This window comes from Puma concolor, chromosome D1, assembly GCF_028749965.1.
Source record: "Puma concolor isolate L17-30 chromosome D1, mPumCon1.1.hap2, whole genome shotgun sequence".
Lineage (NCBI taxonomy): Eukaryota > Metazoa > Chordata > Mammalia > Carnivora > Felidae > Puma > Puma concolor.
In genome coordinates, this window is record NC_141676.1 from 77,144,659 (window position 1) to 77,166,990 (window position 22,332).

Sequence of the window (22,332 nt, forward strand, 5' to 3'; positions counted from 1 at the left end):
TAGGGGTTTGAGGGAGCAGTGAATATATGGGAGGTGAGGAAAAGGAAAGAAAGATAAAGCCTTATTCTTTCAAAGTAGGAGATCAGCGTATGATACCTAAAACTGAAAAACCTAAAAGCATCAAAATAAACACTTGGTTACATGGTTGTAAATACTAAAGTGTCAGCCAAGAGACGTGAAAGTGGTTGCTTTGGGGATGAAATGGAGGCAGGTGGAGTCCCCTGCATTTGGTTATAAGTTTGTAGAACTATTCGACTCTGTAAAATAATGCACATTTACTCCTCATAAAATTAACACCACATCGTAATTTTATTTTTCAATGACTGCAAAAGCAAAACAAAAGCAACCTCATGCTCCAAATAAAGCTCTAGGTTTTCCCGTTTGCTACTCAAATCAAATGTCTTTGAATTTGATATTCTCATCTGTAAAAATAGTTACTATGTATAGATTGAAATAGACTGTGAATACAAAAGTGCTTGAAAACTACAAGAGTTGTTTAAAAACAACTTAGAGGGGCGCCTGGGTGGCTCAGTCGGTTGAGCGTCCGACTTCAGCTCAGGTCACGATCTCGCCGTCTGTGAGTTCGAGCCCCGCGTCGGGCTCTGGGCTGATGGCTCAGAGCCTGGAGCCTGCTTCCGATTCTGTGTCTCCCTCTCTCTCTGACCCTTCCCTGTTCATGCTCTCTCTCTGTCTCAAAAATAAATAAACGTTAAAAAAAAATAAAAACAACTTAGAATCCAAAAGTTTGGGATCCTCCACATGCATTTATTTGATCACATGTGTAGCAGGGAGCGAGACAGGATGAGCTCAACGCACGTGATACTAGCGACCTTACCCTGAACTCACCTGTCTAGTAACTGCTCCTACCCCTACCTGGAGTCCAGGGGGTGATATATTCTTTGGGCCTGTGACCTCGGACAATTTCCTTAGCTTTCCTGAATCTCAGTTTCCCTACCTGGGAATAGTAACGCTACTCCTGCGAAGTGGGAGTGAGAAACAAACGAAAGCCTAATGGAAAGTCCTTTGTTTTGGTGGGTAGGTAATCGATGCTCCCTAACTTCAGGGCCGCCCCGGGGGCGCGGGACACCTAGGGCCTTGGAGAAGCACGCTGAGAACTTCTGCAGCCGCGAGGATCCGCAGTCACTATGGCAACCGGAGACGCCCGGCGTTCCCTAGGTAGCGCGCGGAGGAGCGGAGAAGGCCGGGGGCAGCCGGCGAAGATCCCCGCGGCATGAGGCGGGAGGAAGCGGTGGCGGTGACCTCGGTGGCGGCGCCGGAGCCGGGCCGCGACGGGGAGCAGCCTCGGCCGCCGGCGGGACTGGGGTGCGGGGCGCGAGGGGAGCCCGGCGGCGGCGGACCCCAGGAGTCTTGCAAACAGCGTGAGTTCCCCTCCAGTCGCGCACCCGGCGCGGAGGGACGTGTGGCGTGCAGAACGCGTGAAATGGGGACTGGGGGGAAACCGCAGTGAGACTGGCTGGGGCCAGGAGGGTTTTGGAGGGAGGGGGCAGAGCTGCCGTTTCGGCAAAGGCAGGAGAGCTGATGGCACTGTGGTCGAGAGGATCAGGTCCCTTTCCCCAAAGCCTGCTTCACAAAAGTCTCCCTGAGCCCAAGTAGCCTCCAACCTATAGGTAGTGGCATTGGCCTGGAAGGTATTGAAAAAAAAGTGTGTGTGTGTGTGTATACGTGTATATAAATTATAAAATTGTAAATATAAAATCTGCATAGAAAATAAAATTATAAAATTATAATTATAAAAATCTGTAATATATAATATAAATTTAAAATTGTATATAATAAATATATAAGAATATATTTATATAATAAATATATATAAATAATGCAAATTATTTTATATACTAAGTATATGTAAATAATATAAATATATTTATATATAAAATACATATTATATATTAATATATTGCTATATAATTCTATATGTTATGTACAATTATGTATTATATATTGTATATGAATTATTATTTATATCTAAATAATATATATTAATTTCTATATAATAAAATGTATAGACATTTATAATCTGTATATATATAAATTATACACACACACACACACACAGAAATACGTAGATCATTTTGCCAATTCCTTCATTTTACAGACCAAAAAACTGAGGTCTAGATTAGAGGAAATGAAGTGACTTTCCTACAGTCGTTCAGTCAATGCTGGAGAAATACTTAAAAAACTTAAACTCACATCTGTTGGACTCTCAGTCAATCAATTGTTACTACCTGAGGCTTTTAGAATCTCACAATTATGGGCCACATTTCAACACACGGTTTCCTCCTTTGCCCTGCCGAACACACAAACAATATTCAAGTGAGTAAAGGCAGCTCTGGTCCAGTCACAACCAACCTGGCTGAAACCTGAGTCTGCTCCAGACCTCAGCACTCATCCATGTTGTTCCACGAATTTACAGATGTTTCACAGCCCACTTGTGCTCTACAGGTTTTCAGTGAGTGCTGAGGAATGATGATGGTGAATATCATAGGCCAAAAGAGGAACACCAGCAGTTTCTAGCCCTTCTGCATTGCCTCCTTGATTGCCTCTCTAGGGACCAGCCTCAGGCTCTAGCAGTTCCTTCGGTGCCCAGGCAGACCCCAGGAGGGAGGGGTGGGCTCAGCTCCCCTGTCTCAGGGGGCCACACACTCTGCTCCCAGGACACCTCATTAAGGACCCGCAGAACCTGTGTCTCCTAATGAAAGGGCCTCTTCCCTCAGCATCAGCCCCACATTCCTTGGATTATTATCAACAGCATGCAGGGGTCTTACTTAGAGCAATGAAATCTAGTATGTTTAAGTGTACAGTATATTTAAGTACATCCTTATTCTGACTAAAATTCCATCTGGGAATTTTCCTTACTGCATGCCAGGCATTGGGCAAGCTGCAGAGAAGTGAGTAACGAATTAAGGCATGTGTCCAAACTTTCAGGAACTCACAAAGTCGGGGGGTGGGGCATGTGGAGTTCTTGCTTCAGCCTTCCGGAGAATCTTCTCTGAGGGCCTCAGCCTAAGTAGAGCCAGGCTATTCACACCCACATGAAGTACCCATTCAATTTTCAAATGTTTTTTGGAAAGGTCTTCAATCTCTCTGTAGTTTCTACTCCCTCATCACCGATCTGATCTGAAATAGACAGAGATGAAATGAGGTCCTTTTCCAATGAAACACCCTTAAATTGTATGAAGGTGGATATTTGAGCAGCCACCAAATCTTTCATAGACTTCAGTGTCATCTTTAAAATTCTTTGGAGCTCTCTCACCGTGCTGGCTAACCTCTTCCAACATTCTCCAGTTTATTAAATCACTGAATCCAGTATTCCAGATGTGATCAGATTAGGCTAGCGTGGTGGACGATAACCTCCCTTGAGCTGAAACTTATGCTTCTATTAAACGGATCCAGGATCACATTAGCTGTTTTGGCAGGCACATTGTATTATTAATATACATAACAAATGCAGTCTATGACATCCTTAGTTTCTCTTTCCTCTTTCGTCCAATTGAAAACATTTGGAAACTTTTCCTACCTTATATTTATGCAGTTAATTGTCTCGTCCTAAAAACAAGTTAGTGTATTTATCGCCATCAATACCATTTTATGAAATTTAGCATTTCGTTCCTGGTATGCAAGCAGCCCTTTGAGTCCTGAGTTTGCCATTCAGCAAGTCTGTGCCATTCTCACATTTGGTGAATTTATTGGCAATTCCTATATCCAAATTAGGAGGTGGTTCCAAGAGTTCCGAGTGGAGCCTCTAGAAGACCCTGATCTTTGCCATGAGTGCTCTGCCTCCTACAAATACACTTTATCAAATGCCTTTGTTGAAATGCAGATACATTATGGCTACAACATCCCCCTAATCTAGCTAGTGTAGTAACTGGGGTTTGGGAATCAGGTAGGCTTGGCTTTTAATTTTTATGACTAGGTTTGTGATTTCTGAGAGTTGCTTTCTCAACTATCAAATTAGGAATAATTATCCCTGCCCATAGAGTGATTTTGAGAAAGAGAGATAATATATGTAAGATGCTAACAATATATGTATGGTAGCATTCAATAAATTATAGCAATTGTTAATTAGCTCTTAACAAAAGAAAGCCATTTAGTCTGGGATAACATTGTTTTAAGTAGGTCCTTAAAACTTGGTGATCACTGTTCCTCATTGTCTGTGACTCACAAGCCATCTGTTGACTAACCCATTCAAAATGATGAAGATCAACATCCAGTTGCTATGTCAGAGTTTGTAGAATTTTTTCCTTTTTCCTTCCTTCTTTCTTTTCCTTCCTTCCCTCCTTCCTTTCTTCCTATCCTCCTTCCTTCTTGGAGCAGGGAATATTTGCCTAGACTAAGCTCTTTCCCACTATAATTTTTAACAGTTCCTCAAAACCTTTAATGATTTTCTCCAGAAACTCTTGTAGCAGCACAGCTGAAATTCGTCAAGAGACTTGAACTTAGAGCAGGTGATCTCTTCTGTACTACTGACCGGTTACAGGATTTTCTTCCATCTTAGCCATGGTTCCTACACCCTTTCCTTCCTTCAGCTCCTAATTTAGCCAAAAACATTTAAACCAAAGTTAAGATTGAGTAATGCTAACTGCCACCTCCCATTCATAGGACTCCTAACTTTTGGGAAACAAACGTGAGACCCAGAAAGTGTCTAATTTTACCTTGTCCATGTTTGAGGGCATGTTTGAGTTTCCATGACCAGGAATGACCCACACAGCCAGAGGCAACTGGTCTATTACCTCATTTGGACCAGTCTGTACACAAGTCAAATCTATTCACCAGTGTATCGGTTAGTCTGGAAAAGATGAGGCACATACTATTGTGAGTTAAAGTCACATCTTAAAATAGCTAAAGTTGGGGCGCCTGGGTGGCGCAGTCGGTTAAGCGTCCGACTTCAGCCAGGTCACGATCTCGCGGTCCGGGAGTTTGAGCCCTGCGTCGGGCTCTGGGCTGATGGCTCAGAGCCTGGAGCCTGTTTCCGATTCTGTGTCTCCCTCTCTCTCTGCCCCTCCCCCGTTCATGCTCTGTCTCTCTCGCAAAAATAAATAAATGTTGAAAAAAAAATTAAAATAGCTAAAGTATTTGGTTGTTTAGGTTTTCCATGGTTCCTTGGATTGAGCTTTTGAGTATTAAGATTAGAACTACTTGTTATCTTACATTGACGAGGCTGCATTGGAATTCATGCACAAGAATAGCCTTTGAACTCCATCTAATTTAACCATGCTGAGTTCTGCTTGAACACATATTTGGTTTATTATTGTGCCAGATTGTGTTCTAGGACTCGGGTGGACTGAACAGACAACATTCCCGCCCTACAGTATGTATGGTCTGGTAAGGAAGGCATATATTCAACTAGTAGTTACATAAATAATGGCAAATAAATCAAATGAAGCCATATACAAATTGTAATAAATGAAATAAAAGAAAAGAGAGTATTATGAGAAAAAGTAACCAGGGACATTTCAAGATTGTAGAGTCAGGGGAAGTTTCCCCAAAGAACTGACGTTTTAGCCTGCACTTGAAATTTGAGTCGAAGTTACCCAGGCAAAAAATATTAGGAGAAAGGCAGCTCAGGCCGAAAATGGAATGTACAAAGGCTTTGAGGTGGAAATGGGCAGAAGGGCCATGATGAAGCTCAGAGACCAAGAGAGTGGGGCTGACAGGAGAGACTGGGGAAGACAGTGTCAGCACAGAGCTCGGGGCGGGGGGTGAGCAGAAGAAATATTGCTAAAGTGCTTAGAACAAATAATGCAGTCCTCCACAATAGCAGTGATATCCTACAGGGCCAGGCTTAGAGGCCAGGAAAAAGTCATATGTCCATCTGTGGTTCATTACTACAATTCAGGTTGATCTCTAAAAGTAATGATTAAATAATGCTGGGGCTGTTCTGTGTCATGTATCTGGATTATAAACTTCATGCACACATGTGTCTTATTCATTGCTAGGTCCTCTGCCCCTAGCCAAATGCCTGGCACAGAGGTCTGTACTAAGGGTTTATTGAATAGGGGCTTCTCGGTGGCTCAGTTGGTTAAGTGTCTGACTCCTGATTTCGGCTCGGATCATGATCTCACGGTTCATGAGCCTGAGTCTTGCATCGGGCTCAGTGCTGACAGTGTGGAGTCTGCTTAGGATGCTCTCTCTCCTTTCCTCTCTCTCTGCCTCTCCCCTGCTCTCTCTCTCTCTCAAAAAATAAATAAACTAAAAAAAAAAAAAAGGGATTTATTGAATAAATGAGTTATCTTGAAGCTAACGAAGGAAACTCCATCTATTTCTTCATAATACCTGAAAAGAGGTATCTGAAACTCACCACAAAAGTTCAGGAATTATGTGGCGGCAAAAAGTCCCAAAAGAACCAAAAATTACAATGAAAGGGATTTTTCCAAAATAGAGTCTCAGGGGGAAATCATCTGCTCTCTGTATGGAAGGATGTGTCCTTTTAGAAAATAGTTATTCAGTGGGCATAATGGCCAGCAAGTTGGGCGTAATTTATGATAAGTAACTAATTTGATTAATGTCTTTACAGGGAAGAAATTCTTGTATTCAGAACCACATAAGCGAATTAAGGAAGTACTGGAAGAAGAACTTTATATTAAAAGAGATGAATGTCACATTAAAAACCCACCTGCAGGTAATCTCAGTGACAAACGAAGTGTAGTTCTGAAATGAAACTGAAATTACCTATTTGATGGGAGAGTGATTATTTTATTGATTACAAAACCATGACTATCAGAAGAAAAATGGATCCTTGGGAAATTCTTGAGCTAATTTTATAATTAGTTCACCTCTGTGCAAATAAGCTTATATTTAGGAAAAAAATGAGCTGGGCGTCAGCATCTACATTGCTGCCCCACATTTTTGGTGGAATTATTTAATTTAATGAGAAGTAGAATTTTTGCCAGGAAAAGCACAATAACATCTTCAATCTTTATCAATATAGGTATGACCAATAACAGTGGTTCCCAGAGTTTCGATTTCATCAGAATTTCCGGGGAGAGCATGTTAAAAGCAGAATGCTGGGTCTCATTCCTACAGTAACTGGCTCAGTAGTTGGGGGGTGGGTGGGGAATGGGCACAATTTGCATTTCTACCGAGTTCACGGTTGATGTTGAGGCTGATGGCGCAGGGACCAATTTGAAAAACTGCTGACCCAGAAGAATCGAAGTCATTTAAACAGGTCAAAAAATCGGGGTGCCTGGTGACTCAGTTGGTTGAGTGTCTGACTTTGGCTAGGGTCATGATCCTGCGGTTCGTGAGTTCAAGCCCCGTGTAGGGCTCTGTGCTGACAGCTGGGAGCCTGGAGCCTGCTTCAGATTCTGTGTCTGCCTCCCCCTGCCCCTCCCCTACTCATGCACATGCTCTCTCTCTCTCAAGGATAAATAAACATTAAAAATTTTTTTTTAAATAAACAGGTCAAAAAACCATCCAAGAATTTTATTGTATATACACATAGTTTATGGGTTATATGGTCTGGGTATTGATAGTTCTCATTGATGGTTTGAGAAAAGATAAGCTCTAGAAGCCCAGAATCCCTCACAGATGTTATTTTGGAACCACTGGAGCCCCTCGTTTTTGTGATTCCTTCTCAGTGACTACTGGGTGCACATTTCATGCTTTTCAAACAATCAGGTTTTTATTGCAAATCTCTTGGGTGCCAGCATTCCTAGAGGAAAGAAAAGAACTGTAAGATGTGACTCCTATACTCAGAGAACTTGACATTTTCTGAGGAGGATTGTTGAATCCCCAGCGGGGCCCAAATTCTCTAAGGATTCCCAAGAGCTGATGCTGCAGGCCCAAAAGTGCATTTTTTCAGACTCTCCATCTTTTTTTCCCCACTTTCCATCACAGAACCAGTCATACAAACAGATTTTAGGCCTCCTCTATTGCCCATTCTTACGAAAGAAGAGACCAGCAAAAAATGGCCAGTTTTACTGATACTGTGTCTGGAAGGAAAATATAAAGTCTGAATGTAGAATGCTTCTACTAAACTGCTTCTCTGGAACTCTGCCTATATGTACAATTTCCCTAGTGGTTAACAAAATTTTTAAGTCTTACACTGTTTTATTTTGGGGTTATTTCATATACGCGCTTATAACTCTATAATGTATATACTAGCTAGATATTGTATTATTGTTATTGGTTACAATTGATTTTTTGACAATATAAGCGATTAGGAAATATGATATGATTTATAAAAAATTCATTTTTCTAAGCAATCTTTGCAAATATCCTTCCTATAAAATAGAAATGCTTGGGCTGCATTTTTTGAAACAGCCACCAGAGGTCGCACAGTGGGGGGGTCTTTTAGTCCAGACTGAGAACAGACTCTGGAAGATTAAAGTTTTATATATTTTTATTTTTATGTTCGTTTATTTATTTATTTTGGGTTCACCATCCCTGGAGATACTGCAATACCAGCTCGATGTGTGGACGGAGAGAGCTCCTATTCCATCTCCCTGCTCCCCAAATCCACGTAACGTATTGTCCTCAGGTGGAGGACTTACCAGGTATTTTAACTGACCAGAACACACACTGCATTTGATCTGAGCCAAAAGCCCGAGTAGCGATGGAAGGTTAAGTTTTAAAGGGGCTTTGCTTATGGAAAACAGGAACTACTGATTTTTTTTTCTTTTTCTGTTCTTAAAAAAAAAAAAAAAAATGAATAAGGCTGGCAGCCCTGTGTCCTTGGCCACAACAGGGAACTGGCACAGGGAGGGTGCTTAGTCTGAGTGTTGTCGCTCTGGGCCAGCCACTGAGCCTCCTACTGCAGGGTTTCCAGTGACAGTGACAGACTCCTTTGAATACACGATGAAAGCGATCACTTCTCTTTCTGGAGAGCACAGCTTGTCCCATACACGCAGACCTCTGCATAAAATTTTTAGGGGCTAGTACGGCGCCCATAGCAGCTATTCCTACGTGCTAACGGTAAGCACACTAGACCCGTTGCTTCCACTGCTGCCCTTACTGTTTACTCCTTCACCCATTGCAAACAGGCTTCTGTGTCCGTGAATCCAAGGAAACTGTTCGTTTCCAGATGGTGAGTGACCTTCCTCTTGAAGGTCAAATCCGATGATCTTGAAAGTCAAATACAGCCCCCAAACTCATCACACTCAACTTCTCTGTAGCACCTGACAGAATTGTTGACTCCTTCCCTTTGAAAAGACTTTGTCCACTTAGCCTCCGGGTCACCATGCTCCAGTCTCCTGGTTTTGCTGGTGCTACTCTTTGTCACCTTTGCTGGCTGTCCCTCCTCCTCACCTCTAAACTTTGGAGAGCTCAGTCACAGGCCCTACATTCATTCCTTGAGCGATCACATCCAGCCCCGCTGCGCTCATGATTCCAAGATTTGTATCTCTGGCCTCTTTTCCCCTCAGATCCCCAAAGCATAACTTAACTTCCCACCTGGGTGTCCATTAGGCCTCTCAAACTTAACGTGTCCAGAACAGGACTCTTATTCTACACCACCCTTCAACAGCTCTTCCCCATCTCAGGAAATGACATCACCATCCACTCCATTGCTTAGGCCCAATATCTAAAAGTCAATCGGGGCGCCTGGGTGGCGCAGTCGGTTAAGCGTCCGACTTCAGCCAGGTCACGATCTCGCGGTCCGTGAGTTCGAGCCCCGCGTCGGGCTCTGGGCTGATGGCCCAGAGCCTGGAGCCTGTTTCCGATTCTGTGTCTCCCTCTCTCTCTGCCCCTCCCCTGTTCATGCTCTGTCTCTCTCTGTCCCAAAAATAAAAATAAACATTGAAAAAAAAAAAATAAATAAAAGTCAAATCTTCAAACTTCCTATCCAGTCCCTTAGCTAATCCTGTTAAGTCTACATTGGAAATACATCCTAAATCTCCCCAACTGCAACCTCGTCCAAGCCCCTTTCATGTCTTCCAAGCCCAGTAGTAGCATCCTATTACAGCTTCTACTGCTGTCCCCCCCATTCTGTTCTCTACACAGAACCCAGAGGGAGCTCTCACAACATAACTCGTTGCGCATCGCCTCCATACTCAGAACTCTCCGATGGCTCCTTATTATTCTTAGTCGAAATCCCAGTCCCCTTGTGTGGTCTGCTCAACTTCTGAAGTCAACCCTTATGCTTCCCCACCCCACCGTAGCCACACAGGTTTTCCTGAAATCTGGAACATGCCAAACCCCTTCCCACCTCAGAACCTTTACACTTCACCCAGACCATCAAATGTCTTTCTCCCTTTTCCTTCAAGTTTCAGCTCAAATGTCACCTTCTTGGAGGTAACATCTCTACCAGGTTAAAATAGAGACTACCCACTCCTCCAATTACTCTCTAATGTTCTATACCACTTTCTTCTTTCCGCTCTTTAAAAAATTGCTACCTGTAATTAAGTATTTATTTGTATACTTCTTTATTGACGACCTCTCCCACATAAGCTACATGAGGATGGGGGCTTTATTTTGCTTACTACAAATCCTCATAAAAGCCATGTGATGTAGGTATTATGATCCCCATTTTATGGATGAGAAAACTGAGATTTTGAGAGGTTTTTGCTGTCCAAGGTGATGCTTTAAGTGGCAAAACCAGATTCCAAACTCAGGTCTGACCCCCAAATCCCATTGGGTTTTATGCACTATAGTGTTTCCAGTGACATGTTATGACTAAGTCCCATGGGTACGGTTCTGCCCTTGACTGGCTTGAGATTTCTGCAACACGAGACATAGTTGATATGTCAACTCATAGATGAGTTCTCTCCTTAAACCTTGTTTCTTCTTCACACTCCTTGATACTAAAATGTCCTTATTCTTCTCTCACTTCTCTGCATGTTTCTTTTCATCCTCCTTTAAGAACTTTCTCCCACACATCCTCATCATCGAATATTAGTGTTTATCAGGGTGTTACCCACAGTTTTCTGATTGTTCCATTGGCTTTCCCTGGATCATCACCACTATTCCCACTCTTTCTACCACTACCTCATTATGATGTGCCTGTGTCTGAAATCTGTGTCTCCAGGCTAAGTTTCTCTTAGTGGATGTCCCATGTGCAACATCAGCACGTCCCAAACAAAACTCATGCTTCTCCTTGGTTTATTCCTTCCTATATATCACCTATCCCAATGCATGACGTGGCCTCATGTCCAAATCCAAAACCAGAGAGCCAGCCTCCATACCCACTCCAGATCACCACGTCCCACATCTAGTGAGGCTGTTGGGGGTATCTTACTTTGGGTCAGGATCCCTAACTGTTGACTCCTCTGGTAGGTTCATCTTGCAAGCAGATAGACATATTTATTTGTTCTGCATTGTAATTTTTGAGTATATGAACCAGCTGTCAACATTTTAAAAATCAGGACTTTTTACATACAAATCTAGATGTTTAGATTATGTTGGGTGAAGAGGGAGAAGGGAGGAGAAAGAGAGATGTGACGACCAAGTTGACGTTCACAGCTGGCAGCAGTGACTGGAGTTGGGTTATGCCACCCTAGCTGGCCTGCCCACTCTGTTCCCCCTTGCGTGTGAAGTTCCCCAGTCAAGTGGGGCATTTCACAAGCTATGTTCACACGTCCACGGCAGACTTTCTCCTTTCATGGTGGAAATGGGAAAAGATGTGTTTCTCTGGTATCCATGCCTCCAACAAAAGCAGAACAAAATAAGAGTAGGAGAGCCAATTATTTCTTACCTCTGGCCTGCTTTAAATAAAACATCTAACTAGTAGATACATTATATATATACATATATATATACAGATATATATATATATCTACATATATGTATACATACATCTACATATATACAGATATATATATAATATATACATGTATTATATATATTTGAATTCATGACTATAGATAAACAATCTATACTATTTCTTAGACATACCCAAGTCTAGGAGGCGCCTGGGTGGCTCAGTCGGTTAAGCCTCCAACTTCGGCTCGGGTCATGATCTTGCGGTTCGTGAGTTTGAGCCCCCCTTTGGGCTCTGTGCTGACAGTTTGGAGCCTGGAGCCTGCTTTGGATTCTGTGTCTCCCTCTATCTGCCCCTCCCCTGCTCTCACTTTGTCTCTCTATCTCTCTCTCTCAAAAAAAAAAAAAAAATAGACATTAAAGAAAATCTAAAAATATCTGAATTCTAAATATCTAAATCTAAATTCTAGGGACCCCAAGGTATATATGCATGCATGCAAGCATATTTGTGTAGCAAGGGATGCATTAATTGGGTTTGTTTGAATTCCACATCCTCTCACCACAATCGGATTGAGGGAAGTGAGATTTCAGTAAGCATCCAGGCTGGAGTTTCCCTCAACTGTCGATAAAGCACCAAAACGCCAGGTCACATAGCAAAGGGTGAACTTGCCAAAGAGCTTAGGCCATTTATTAAGGGGGGGGGTTGGCCTGACGTCAGGCAACTTAAATCATAGCATGTTTTGTTTGTGACCGAACTAATGATGACAATTATGGAAGTGCCCAGAAGCAGTGGACTTAGTTATTTCTGTGCTTTTTCTCTTTTCCTCTGGTTGAGTGAAATCGGTGTAAGATCAAAATTTTCTTTTTCTTGGGTCGAAGGAAGTAAATAAGAAGTCTAAGATGCATTAATTAGGTTTTTTTAAAAAAATTGTTTAACATTTATTTATTTTTGAGACAGAGAGATACAGCATGAACGAGGGAGGGTCAGAAAGAGGGAGACACAGAATCTGAAACAGGCTCCAGGCTCTGAGCTGTCAGCACAGAGCCCGACGCGGGGCTCGAACTCACAGACGTGAGATCATGACCTGAGCCGAAGTCGGCCGCTTAACCGACTGAGCCACCCAGGCGCCCCATAGGTTTTATGGACGTGTAACGGAGTAAACATTGCCCTTATTTTGGAATACTTTTGTTTGGGTGGCAGTAGGAGATTCAGGTTTGTCTTCTGGGGCCTTCAGCGAAATGAGCTACCTAGTTGTTCATGTGGTCGTGTTGTGGCAGCGGTTACTAAGAGTTGTGACGATGGGGCGGGGGGGTGGGGAGCCTGGGTGGTGCAGTCGTTTAAGAGCCCGACTTCTGCTCAGGTCAGGAACTCGAAGTTCAGAGGTTGGAACCCTGCGTCCGGCTCTGTGCTGACAGCTCAGAGCCTGGAGCCTGCTTCGGATTCTGTGTCTCCCTCTCTCTCTGCCCCTCCCCGTCTCATACTCTGTCTCTCTCTCAAAAATAAAACAAACAACAAAAAGAGTTGTGACCACGTTGACATGGGCGAGATATCCCAGGTGGTTGTTACCCCTTACTTGGATCTGGGGAAGGACATCAGTGACCACAGGAAACAGGGGCTTCCAGGCTGCTTAGCCCTCTCTTCTCGGGGATTTTGATTCTTTCCTGGCTCCTTGTACAGAGATAGGTGGGCTCAGTGAGAAGCATTGGAGGCTGGGGTAAGGGGTAGGTGTGGGTCCAGGGCGTCTACATATATATGATGGTGGCGGTAATCGTAATAAGTATTATTAGTAACTAATAGTATTACTATTATATTTTTGCGGTTTTTATAAATTATATCTTTCAACCCTTGCAATGACCCTGCACTCTTATTATTCCCATTTTGCAGATCTGGAAGCTGAGGCTCAGGGAGGTACAGTGACTTACCCTTTGTCACACAGTGCGAAAGGCTTTTCAGAAGCTGATGTCCTTGCTCTCAGCCATTGGCTTATAATGTCTCTTTTAAAACATAAGATTATTGGGGCTCCTGGGTGGCTCAGTCAGTTAAGCGTCTGACTTCGGCTCAGGTCATGATCTCACAGTTTGCGAGTTCAAGCCCCGCATTAGGCTCTGTGCTAACGCTCAGAGCCTGCTGAGCCTGCTTCAGATTCTGTGTCTCCCTCTCTTTCTGCCCCTCCCTTGCTCGCACTGTCTTTCTCTGTCTTTCAAAAAAAAATGAATAAATGTTTAAAAAAATTTAAAAATATTAAATATAAGATTATGTTTTCTGAGGTTATTATTATTGAAATTGTATTGGTAGCAGATAGTATTCTCTTCAGTAAAAGAAAAGCTGTCACAATCTTTTCCAAGTTCTGCCTCAAGTTAAGTTCAAACTTGAGGTAGAACAGTTGTCAGAGGATTTACACATTCCTGCCAGATAAGGACAGGGTCTGGCCTCTACTCAAAAACAGTCTCATCATCCTGACAAACAAATGCCATTTTCTGCTCAAATCTTCTGTCAGATGAGAATGGAGTTTGGGGGCTGGGGGAGGGCACCTGGGTGGCTCAGCCAGTGAAGTGTCCAACTCTTGATTATCGGCTCAGGTCACGATCCCATGGTTTGTGGGATCGAGACCCACATTGGGCTCTGCACTGACAGCGGGGAGCCTGCTTGGGATTCTCTCTCTCCGTCTTTCTCTGCTCATCCTTCTCTCTCTCTCTCTCTCTCTCTCTCTCTTCTTCTCAAAACAAATAAATAAACTGGCAAAAAAAAATTAAAAAAAAGAGAATGGAACTCATGGGAAAGTTCCAACTTATGGAACGTTCTGGATAGGTAAGAATTAGCCTGTATCATCATTCACATATTCTTAGTGACTCCCTGAAGATTTCCCCCCTCCTTACAACTTTTTAAAATGAAGAGGTAAGCTTGTGAAACAGGTATTATCATTTATCATTTTACCATTTATCTTAAAACTATTTCTACATTTCTAAGAACTTCTACAGAGGACTTTGTGGAAATATTTAATGTTTTAATTTAATGTTTTCAAGTTGCAAGGGCTTTTATATTTTCCTGGCTACAACCTGCAGAGGTTATAGTAATCATGAAAAATCCGATTAATAACACTTGCTAGTTTTCTGTTACACAACATTGCCTTTTGCAATGACTTTCCCAAGTGTCCTGCCAAATCCATTAACTTGTGTCTATATGTCCCAGAATGCATAAAAACTTAATTTTCAGCTTTGTTTATTTATTACATTTAGTACCAATTTAGAAAATGTAAAACATCGTTCAGCAAGTGTGGATATGTTTGTTATTCATTAATTCATTCAACAAAAATATTTTGTGTACCTACAATGTAAAGGAATTTACTAGACACTAAAGGCACGTTAAGGTAATTACAGAGCCTAGGAGTCACCAAAGATGAATTTAAATTGCTTAAATTTTTCTTCCTGCGGTCAAATCTCTTGACGATATTTACACAAAGGAAGCCCATATGATATGGCTCTAAACTGGCTTTTCAAGCTCCAATGTTCATTACTCATAAGCAGAGACAGCTGAAGGGAACGAAAATATTCTTGAAGGGCAAACTTCTCTTCCCTGAAAGACCAGGCCAGGTCCTCCTGGCTAAAATTTCTAGCATAAAGTCATGGTTTAGTAACCTTAACATTCAGGACAAACACACACCTAGAAAGGTCTCTGAGTAGAAGGGGTTGGGGGCAGAGAAGGGAGGAGGGAAGAAGACGCTCCTGAAGATTCTGAGCTTCCAGAAGGGATTGAATTGCTTCCTCTCAGCTGCCCTTTCCTTTCCAGGTTGTGTGCCAGCCCTGTGGTCTCCCTGGCCCTCCTCCCCTCTTTGTCTTTTCTTCCTCCTCTTGGAATGCACATGCCCAGAACTGAGGGAGTTGGATTTCTCTTTCAAGAAGCTGCTTCAAAAGGCACTTGTGCTTCTTTCTAGGCTTTTTAAAAAAAAAAAAAAAAAAAAAATTTAAAAATGCTTATTCATTTTTGAGAGAAAGAGAGAAAGAGACAGAGCACAAGCCGGGGAGGGGCAGAGAGAGAGGGAGACCCAGAATCTGAAGCAGGCTCCAGGCTCCAGGTTCCGAGCTGTCAGCACAGAGCCTGACGTGGGGCTCGAACCCACAAACTGAGATCGTGACCTGAGCCAAAGTCGGAAGCTTAACCGACTGAGCCACCCAGGTGCCCCTCTCGGCTTCCTTTTCTCCAGTTGAACATATCACCATCTGTAACTTCTTCATCCAAACATCAAGTCAAATCAAAGCAGTGCTGTTTTTTTTTTTCCCAGCAGCCTCTTTCCCTGAGTACAATAAATACTTACACATAACTATATTTTGCTTTGATTTTTTTTTGTCACACATTACTGAACATCTGCATTTACATTTGAGGTGTATTCCCCAGTAAGTTGTAAACCTCCAGATATTCCTGTGATTGCATTTGAAAACTTAGTATTAGATTAGTATGATTTTTCTATCAAATTTAATGTGGTTTTTCTACATCTGCCTCCTGATTTCAAATGGTTTTTCATTGGCCAGAACTTCCCACAATGTGGAACAAAACTAAACCTATTCCCTTGGTTTCTTTAAAAAAAAAGTGGTTTTTTTTGATGTTTGTTTATTTTTGAAAGAGAGACAGACAGAGGGTGAGTGGGGGAGGGGCAGAGAGAGAGGGAGACACACAATCCGAAGCAGGCTCCAGGCTCCGAGCTGTCAGCACAGAGCCCAACACAGGGCTCGAATCCACGAACTGTGAGATCATGACTTGAGCCAAAGTCACATGCCTAACAGACTGAGCCACCAGGGCGCCCCTATTTCCTTGGTGTCTTACCAGTTGTTGTACACAGGGGGTATCTAATAAATATCTGTGAACTCCTAAATCTGAGAGCATATTACCCAGAGGCTAGAGAGCAGCTCTTTTCTGTCTCTAGACAGGATAGAAGAGGAGGAAACTGGGTGGAACAGTGCGGAAAGATTTAGGTTAGGTATAAGGAACAGCTCAAACTTTGTAAGGTCTTGACAGAAGGAGACTGTGGAATCTTCACCGAAGGTCTTTGAGGGAGGCCGGAAAACAAACCTTGCCGGCTTCAGCGACTCCATTCAGGAGTGGGGAGGGAGAGGCAAGCGCTGACAACCCGCTTGGTGAGTCAGCTCATGGATTTTGACTGTGGAAATAGAATCTGAGTCCCTGCTTGGATAGGAAGATTATTGTCCCTGTAAAACTAATAGCTACCATTTATTGAATACAAAGCACTTTATTTCGTCCAAATCCTATAATAATTCTTCAAGCTAAGTGTCATCCCTATTTCAAAGCTGGGGAAACTGAGACATCGTGGGTTAAATGACTTGCCCAAAGTCATACAACTGCTAGGTGGTGAAGCAAAGGCTGAAACCCAGATCCCCCCCTGAACCCAAACACCGTGCCCCCGATCACCACATGGCACAGAATCCTTTAGGGAGGAATCAAATGTTAGCGTGGATGGTAGATTTTTACCAAAAGCTTGTTGATTGACTCTCGAGAGCCAAACAAATGCCTTTAGGATATGGAGGACGATCCAGTGCAAATCAATGAACTAAAACAATACTTACCGAAGGATGTCAGGACTTAAAACTGCCGTCTGCTTTGTATCAATGTGTAGTCGTCACGTCCTGAATATTTTGCTACGGTGTTTTTGCTGTGAGCTGGTTGTTTCCTTCAAGGGGAGATTAAATAGCATCGAGTGCAATGTATTAGAAGATTGTTGAATGTAGTTGACGATACGGTAGCTTTTAATTATATTATCTTTGGAAATATTTTGCACTTCTAGGAAATAAATCCGAATCAGATAGGGTTGGCTGCATGAAGTCTATGTATTAACTAATTTATTACTGATCCTTTGTGTTTTGTTATGTATGTTTCTATATTGACTTTTCATCTATTTCTTTAGGGCCAGTTAAATTATCTAATTAATAGCACTATAGAGGTTTAATTGCCTGGGGGATAACTGAATGAACAAACTGGAATAAAAGATCAAATACTAAAGACCTTGGGTGGTTTGATTAATCACACAAAATAATGCTCCACCCAAATGACTGGAAAAATAATGACCACATAAACACTTGTAAAACATTTTGCGCTAAAAAGAAGCTAATAATTGTCATCTTGCTTTTGAAAATATTGACAGTGGCCCTGGAAGGGATTTGGAGCATTAGAAAGAATCTCCCTGTGGGAGTCTTGAAGCCAGGACTGCGGAGCAGAAACAGTATGCTGCCACAAGCCAAGTACTATTCGAGGCACGGAGGGCTGGGAAGTAAGATCCGGACACTCCTGACTTCTGCTGAAGCCCCTGAGGGCGCCGATTAGTTCACAGACCAGCGGCGCATGCTTTATTTCAAGTTCTCAATCAGAATGCAATCTTCTTTTGGTTTGCTTCTCTTCGGTTGCCTTTAGTTTAGCCGTGTAACCTCAGCGTGGAACTCAAACAGTAACAATTCAGCTAAGCAAATTATCCCACCGCTACAATAGAAGTTCATCCTCTGAGTTGTACTCCTGACCCTTTCCTTTTTATCTAAGGAGGCCTTTGTGGCACACGGCCAGCCTCGCTGGGGAGGCACCTTGGGCTGTCCCTTTTTCCAGACGGATGATCTTTGCTTACCAGTGGAAATGGGGAGAGGGAAGAGGAGGGAATTAAGGAAGAATCAGACTACTACTTTGCTTGGCATCCTTGGTGTCACCCCAGTTGAGGTGAAAGGCCACCAAGCTGGGCCCAGCGCACTGTTCCTCACAGGCACACATAAAGGTTGAAACAAAATATTATTCATTCCTCACTGTCATAGTCCGTGTCTGCCAGGAAATTGGTGGCAGGATGTGGAGAAAGCAGGGGTCTTGGCATGGAAGCGTAAGCAGTGTCCAGATATTCTAGGGACCTGAGATTCGGTTTACAAATCCTAAAAGTAGCTCTACAAATGGGAGGTTACCCTAGGATGAAAAGAGATAAGTGGGTAAATGCCAAGCTTGGGTAATGCTGTGTTGTACTTATAATTCCAGACTCCTTATGTATAATAATCTCCTGAATTTTTACAACCACCACAGGAAACAGGTACGATTCACTTGATAGGTTAGGAAACTGAGGCACAGAAAGGGTGAATAATTTACCCAGAGCCACTCAGCTAGTGAGTAGAGGTTCCGAGATCAGAATCCAGACAGCCAGTCTCCAGGGCCCTTTAACCACTAGATATTAGAGCCTTTCTGAGTCAAACTGTGCCCAAGAGCTGGGGAGTCTGTTGAACCTAAGAGTGGGGTGAGAGCTCAGAAAAAGTGGCACAAAGGAGGAGGGTCTCCTGGGAGGCAGTCTCTAGGATCTGATTCAGTAGGGAGAAAAATGCAGTCACTAAGAGACAGAGACACAAGGCTAAACAAAGAAAGAACCCTGGTTACTAAAGGGGACTCATTGTAGCAAAAAAGGACCAGTATGGAGACATGGGTTCAATAATAAAGGACTAGTGGCCACCATTTGCCATGTGCCAGGCACAACAGTTAAGTGTTTTATATAGCTATGTAATCCACATGTTCACATAAGATGTGAGCTTTAATTTCCATTTTCCAGGTGAGAAAACTGAGGCACAGCGACATTACATTACTCAAGATCCTGTGTCTGGGAGGTGGTGAGGCCAGCACTACCAACCTGTGTCCGTCTGATTTCTGGGATGATGCTCTTAACCTCTGGGCCATCATGGCAGAGAACCTAGTCACTGACCCCGAGGGTGGAACCAGTGTGGGTGGGGTTCAACAGGCTGAGGGGATGTGGGGTTAGGATCCTGGGAGACGGCTCCACTCGAAATCCACAAAGATAGCAGTGTCCTGAAGTAATGTTGATTCAGCTCACGTCTGGGCCTCTTGCCCATCGGGGGCTGTTTATTTCAACTTTCCACCCAATTTGTCAGGTTCTAAGTATAGTGGGTAAATTCATCATTCCGAGAAAACTCACAAAGCAATTTATTTTAAAAAGTGAATGATTTGCTAAATGCCATATTATAAGACTGGTTTGAAGAACAAATTACCTTCACTTGAAGACATAAAAGTCCAATAGATGACCCAATTCATCAGTTGGGGACATAACATTAAAAACACATGTGTTTCATTTTGACCATGATTGCATTATTTTCATCTGTACAAGTTAGGAGAGACTTGTTTATTGCTCCCCCTCATTTTTACTCATCCACACTTCCTTCCTAGCAGCCTCTAGGCCTCTATCGACAGCCCAGGTCAAGCACTAACAGTGATCATAATATCTTAGGTTATTATATCTATATAATCTCAGATTATAATTATTATAATCTATATATCTTAGATTATTTATCTTAGGTTCATCTCTGTAAGTTATCAGCTGCGTTTTGCCATATGAAATCCTACTATCTGCTATACAGATCACAGCTGATCATTCTATGCGAACCAGATTGGTAACAAGGAATTAGACTCTTCTCATCATCAATGAAAAAGGTAGACGTGAGGCACAGAAATATCATAGATGAACAAAATCCACAGATAGTTTTTAAAAACTGATCAGCAGTAAGGCATACGTATCAGAAACTCCATGAAAGCACAAACCACGTCTCTTCCACTAACGACCACATGCTTAGCAGGGTGCCTGGCAAAGTAGGTCCTCAGTCACCTTTTGTCATGAGAATGACCAGTGAATGACGAACCAGGAAGTACATGTTGGATGCCTACTCTATGTTCAGAATCATCTTGCTGGTAACTCACATGTGTCTCTCCCTCCACAAAAGTATATGGTTTTCCCTACTTGAGACTGCTAAATTAAATAGAATGCAAAATAGAGGGAAAAGCGAGGGGACCTATTGATTTTAGGGTGTTCGTCATGCAAAGTTGCATGTATTGTGTAACAGCTTCGAACTGATGCTTTCAGTGACAGGTTTTCCACGGATTACGATATTTCCAGGGACTTCTCCCATAGAGTATACTTCAGTTAGATAACTCAACGGGTCCTCACCACCACCTTTTTCCTATTCACTTGTGCTTCTTTTTCTCTTCCTCATGCACAACAGGGTCATTGTAGTTGTGACTCTTCCAACATTTAATACACGCGCCTTAAAATTTAAATTTAGAATCACGATCATCTAATTGTACTTCTAAAACACGTTTCTGTTTGATACTGTGAAGCATCCGCTACCTTCCTCAGACCGACAAGTTTTATTCATTTCTTTGTATCGTTTCTTTCTTGTCGTGTGGCATATAACAACAGCAGCTAAAGTTGTCCAGCCCAGCACTTCTGAAGCTTTAATGTGCCTACAGATGACATGGGTGTCTTACTAAAACTCAGACTCCGATACAGTAGGTCTGGGGTGGGCTCTGGGATTCTGCCTTTCTAACCAGCTCCCAGGTGATACCAACGATGCTGGTCGCGACACTGTACTCTGAGAATTGAGGGTCCAGAAGACTGAGCGGCAGGTCCTTTAATTACCTGGATCACACAGGTGTGGCCTTTACACTCTGCTCTACCAAATGAAGTGCTGTTGGGAACATGAAATCAAATTTAGATTAAAAGGGGGTTGGGATTGAGAGCATTTCCCCAGAGTAAAAACTTGCTTATTTGTTCACTATTTTCTTTGCTCTAGGATAAGATGAATACATTTTTCCAGTGAGAAGAAACTTCCTTCTCCTGATGCCTGAAAAAACAAGAGCCCAAGCTTGTTTCACAGTTTAAGATGTGTAAAAAAAAAAAAAAATGTATATTAGTCTGTAATTCTAATTATTGGTATTAATTCCCCTCTATAAATTAATCCGAGGCAATGGAAGACTATTGGCAAAGTTTGCTAAGCACCTGGAAACAAGGAAGAATATTATATTTACTTTTAGTTGGCACATTTGGAATACATTGAGTTGCTGATTTAACTTATTTTATTAAATGTGTGAAACATGATAAAACAAAGGCATGTTTACTGAGTCTTTACTTCGAGGTAAATATTATAAACCTTAACCCTTCCCTTAGTATAAGTATGTTCATCCATTAAAGCAAACAAACAAATGGGGCCCCCCGGGTGGCTCAGTGGGTTAAGTGGCCAACTTTGGCTCAGGTCATGGTGTTGCAGTTCGTGGGCTCGATCCCCACATCAAGCTCTGTGCTGACAGCTCAGAGCCTGGAGCCTGCTTCAGATTCTGTGTCTCTGTCTCCCTCTGCCCCTCCCCCACTCACACTCTGCTTCTCTCTCAAAAATAAACATTAAAAAAAATTAAAAAGAAACAAATAGGGGTGCCTGGCTGGCTCAGTTAGTAGGGCATGCAGCTCTTGATTTGGGAGTTGTGAGTTCGAGTCCCATGTTGACATGGAGGCTACTTAATAAACAAAACAAAACAAAAAACACAAAAATAAATCCAGGTATAGGTAAAGGTTAGTAAATGAACCATGTAGACGAAAGTCTCAGAGACAACAATTTCAATGCTAGTTTGGTAAGCTCATCATTTCTCTAGAATTTGTCTACTAAACAGTATGGATTTTACTAATGCTATTGGGTTAAAAACAGATTAAAAAGAAGGAGGAAAAACTATTCTCCCCCTTCCCCTTGTCAAACGTAATACATGTGCTGTGTAGAAAAATGGGAAAATAAAGAAATGTAGTGGGAAACATATCATCTAGAATTCAATTCCCAGAAACAACCACCGATAAAATGTTGATACAATTTTATTCTTTT

The 22,332-nt window shown here is 42.4% G+C and overlaps 1 protein-coding gene and 1 non-coding gene across 4 annotated transcripts; one reads left to right on the forward strand and one right to left on the reverse strand.

Annotated features, from left to right (window-relative positions):
• Positions 1-1,084: 1,084 nt before the first annotated feature.
• Positions 1,085-21,572, forward strand: CD1H11orf97 (chromosome D1 C11orf97 homolog). 3 transcript variants are annotated; one of them, XM_025929156.2, is made up of 4 exons: positions 1,102-1,379; positions 6,536-6,640; positions 17,808-18,000; positions 21,259-21,572. In XM_025929156.2, the coding sequence occupies exons 1-3, from the start codon at positions 1,232-1,234 to the stop codon at positions 17,984-17,986; spliced, it is 432 nt and encodes a 143-aa protein (XP_025784941.2). In that variant the 5' UTR covers positions 1,102-1,231; the 3' UTR covers positions 17,987-18,000; positions 21,259-21,572. The 3 variants fall into 3 exon arrangements, with proteins under 3 accessions (XP_086534716.1, XP_025784941.2, XP_086534715.1); XM_086678589.1 differs by having other exon boundaries at positions 1,106-1,379; positions 17,808-17,933; XM_086678590.1 differs by lacking the exon at positions 17,808-18,000 and having other exon boundaries at positions 1,085-1,379.
• Positions 8,391-8,577, reverse strand: LOC112866249 (U2 spliceosomal RNA). Its single transcript, XR_003224102.1, has one exon. It is a non-coding gene; the product is annotated as a U2 spliceosomal RNA (small nuclear RNA).
• Positions 21,573-22,332: the final 760 nt, after the last annotated feature.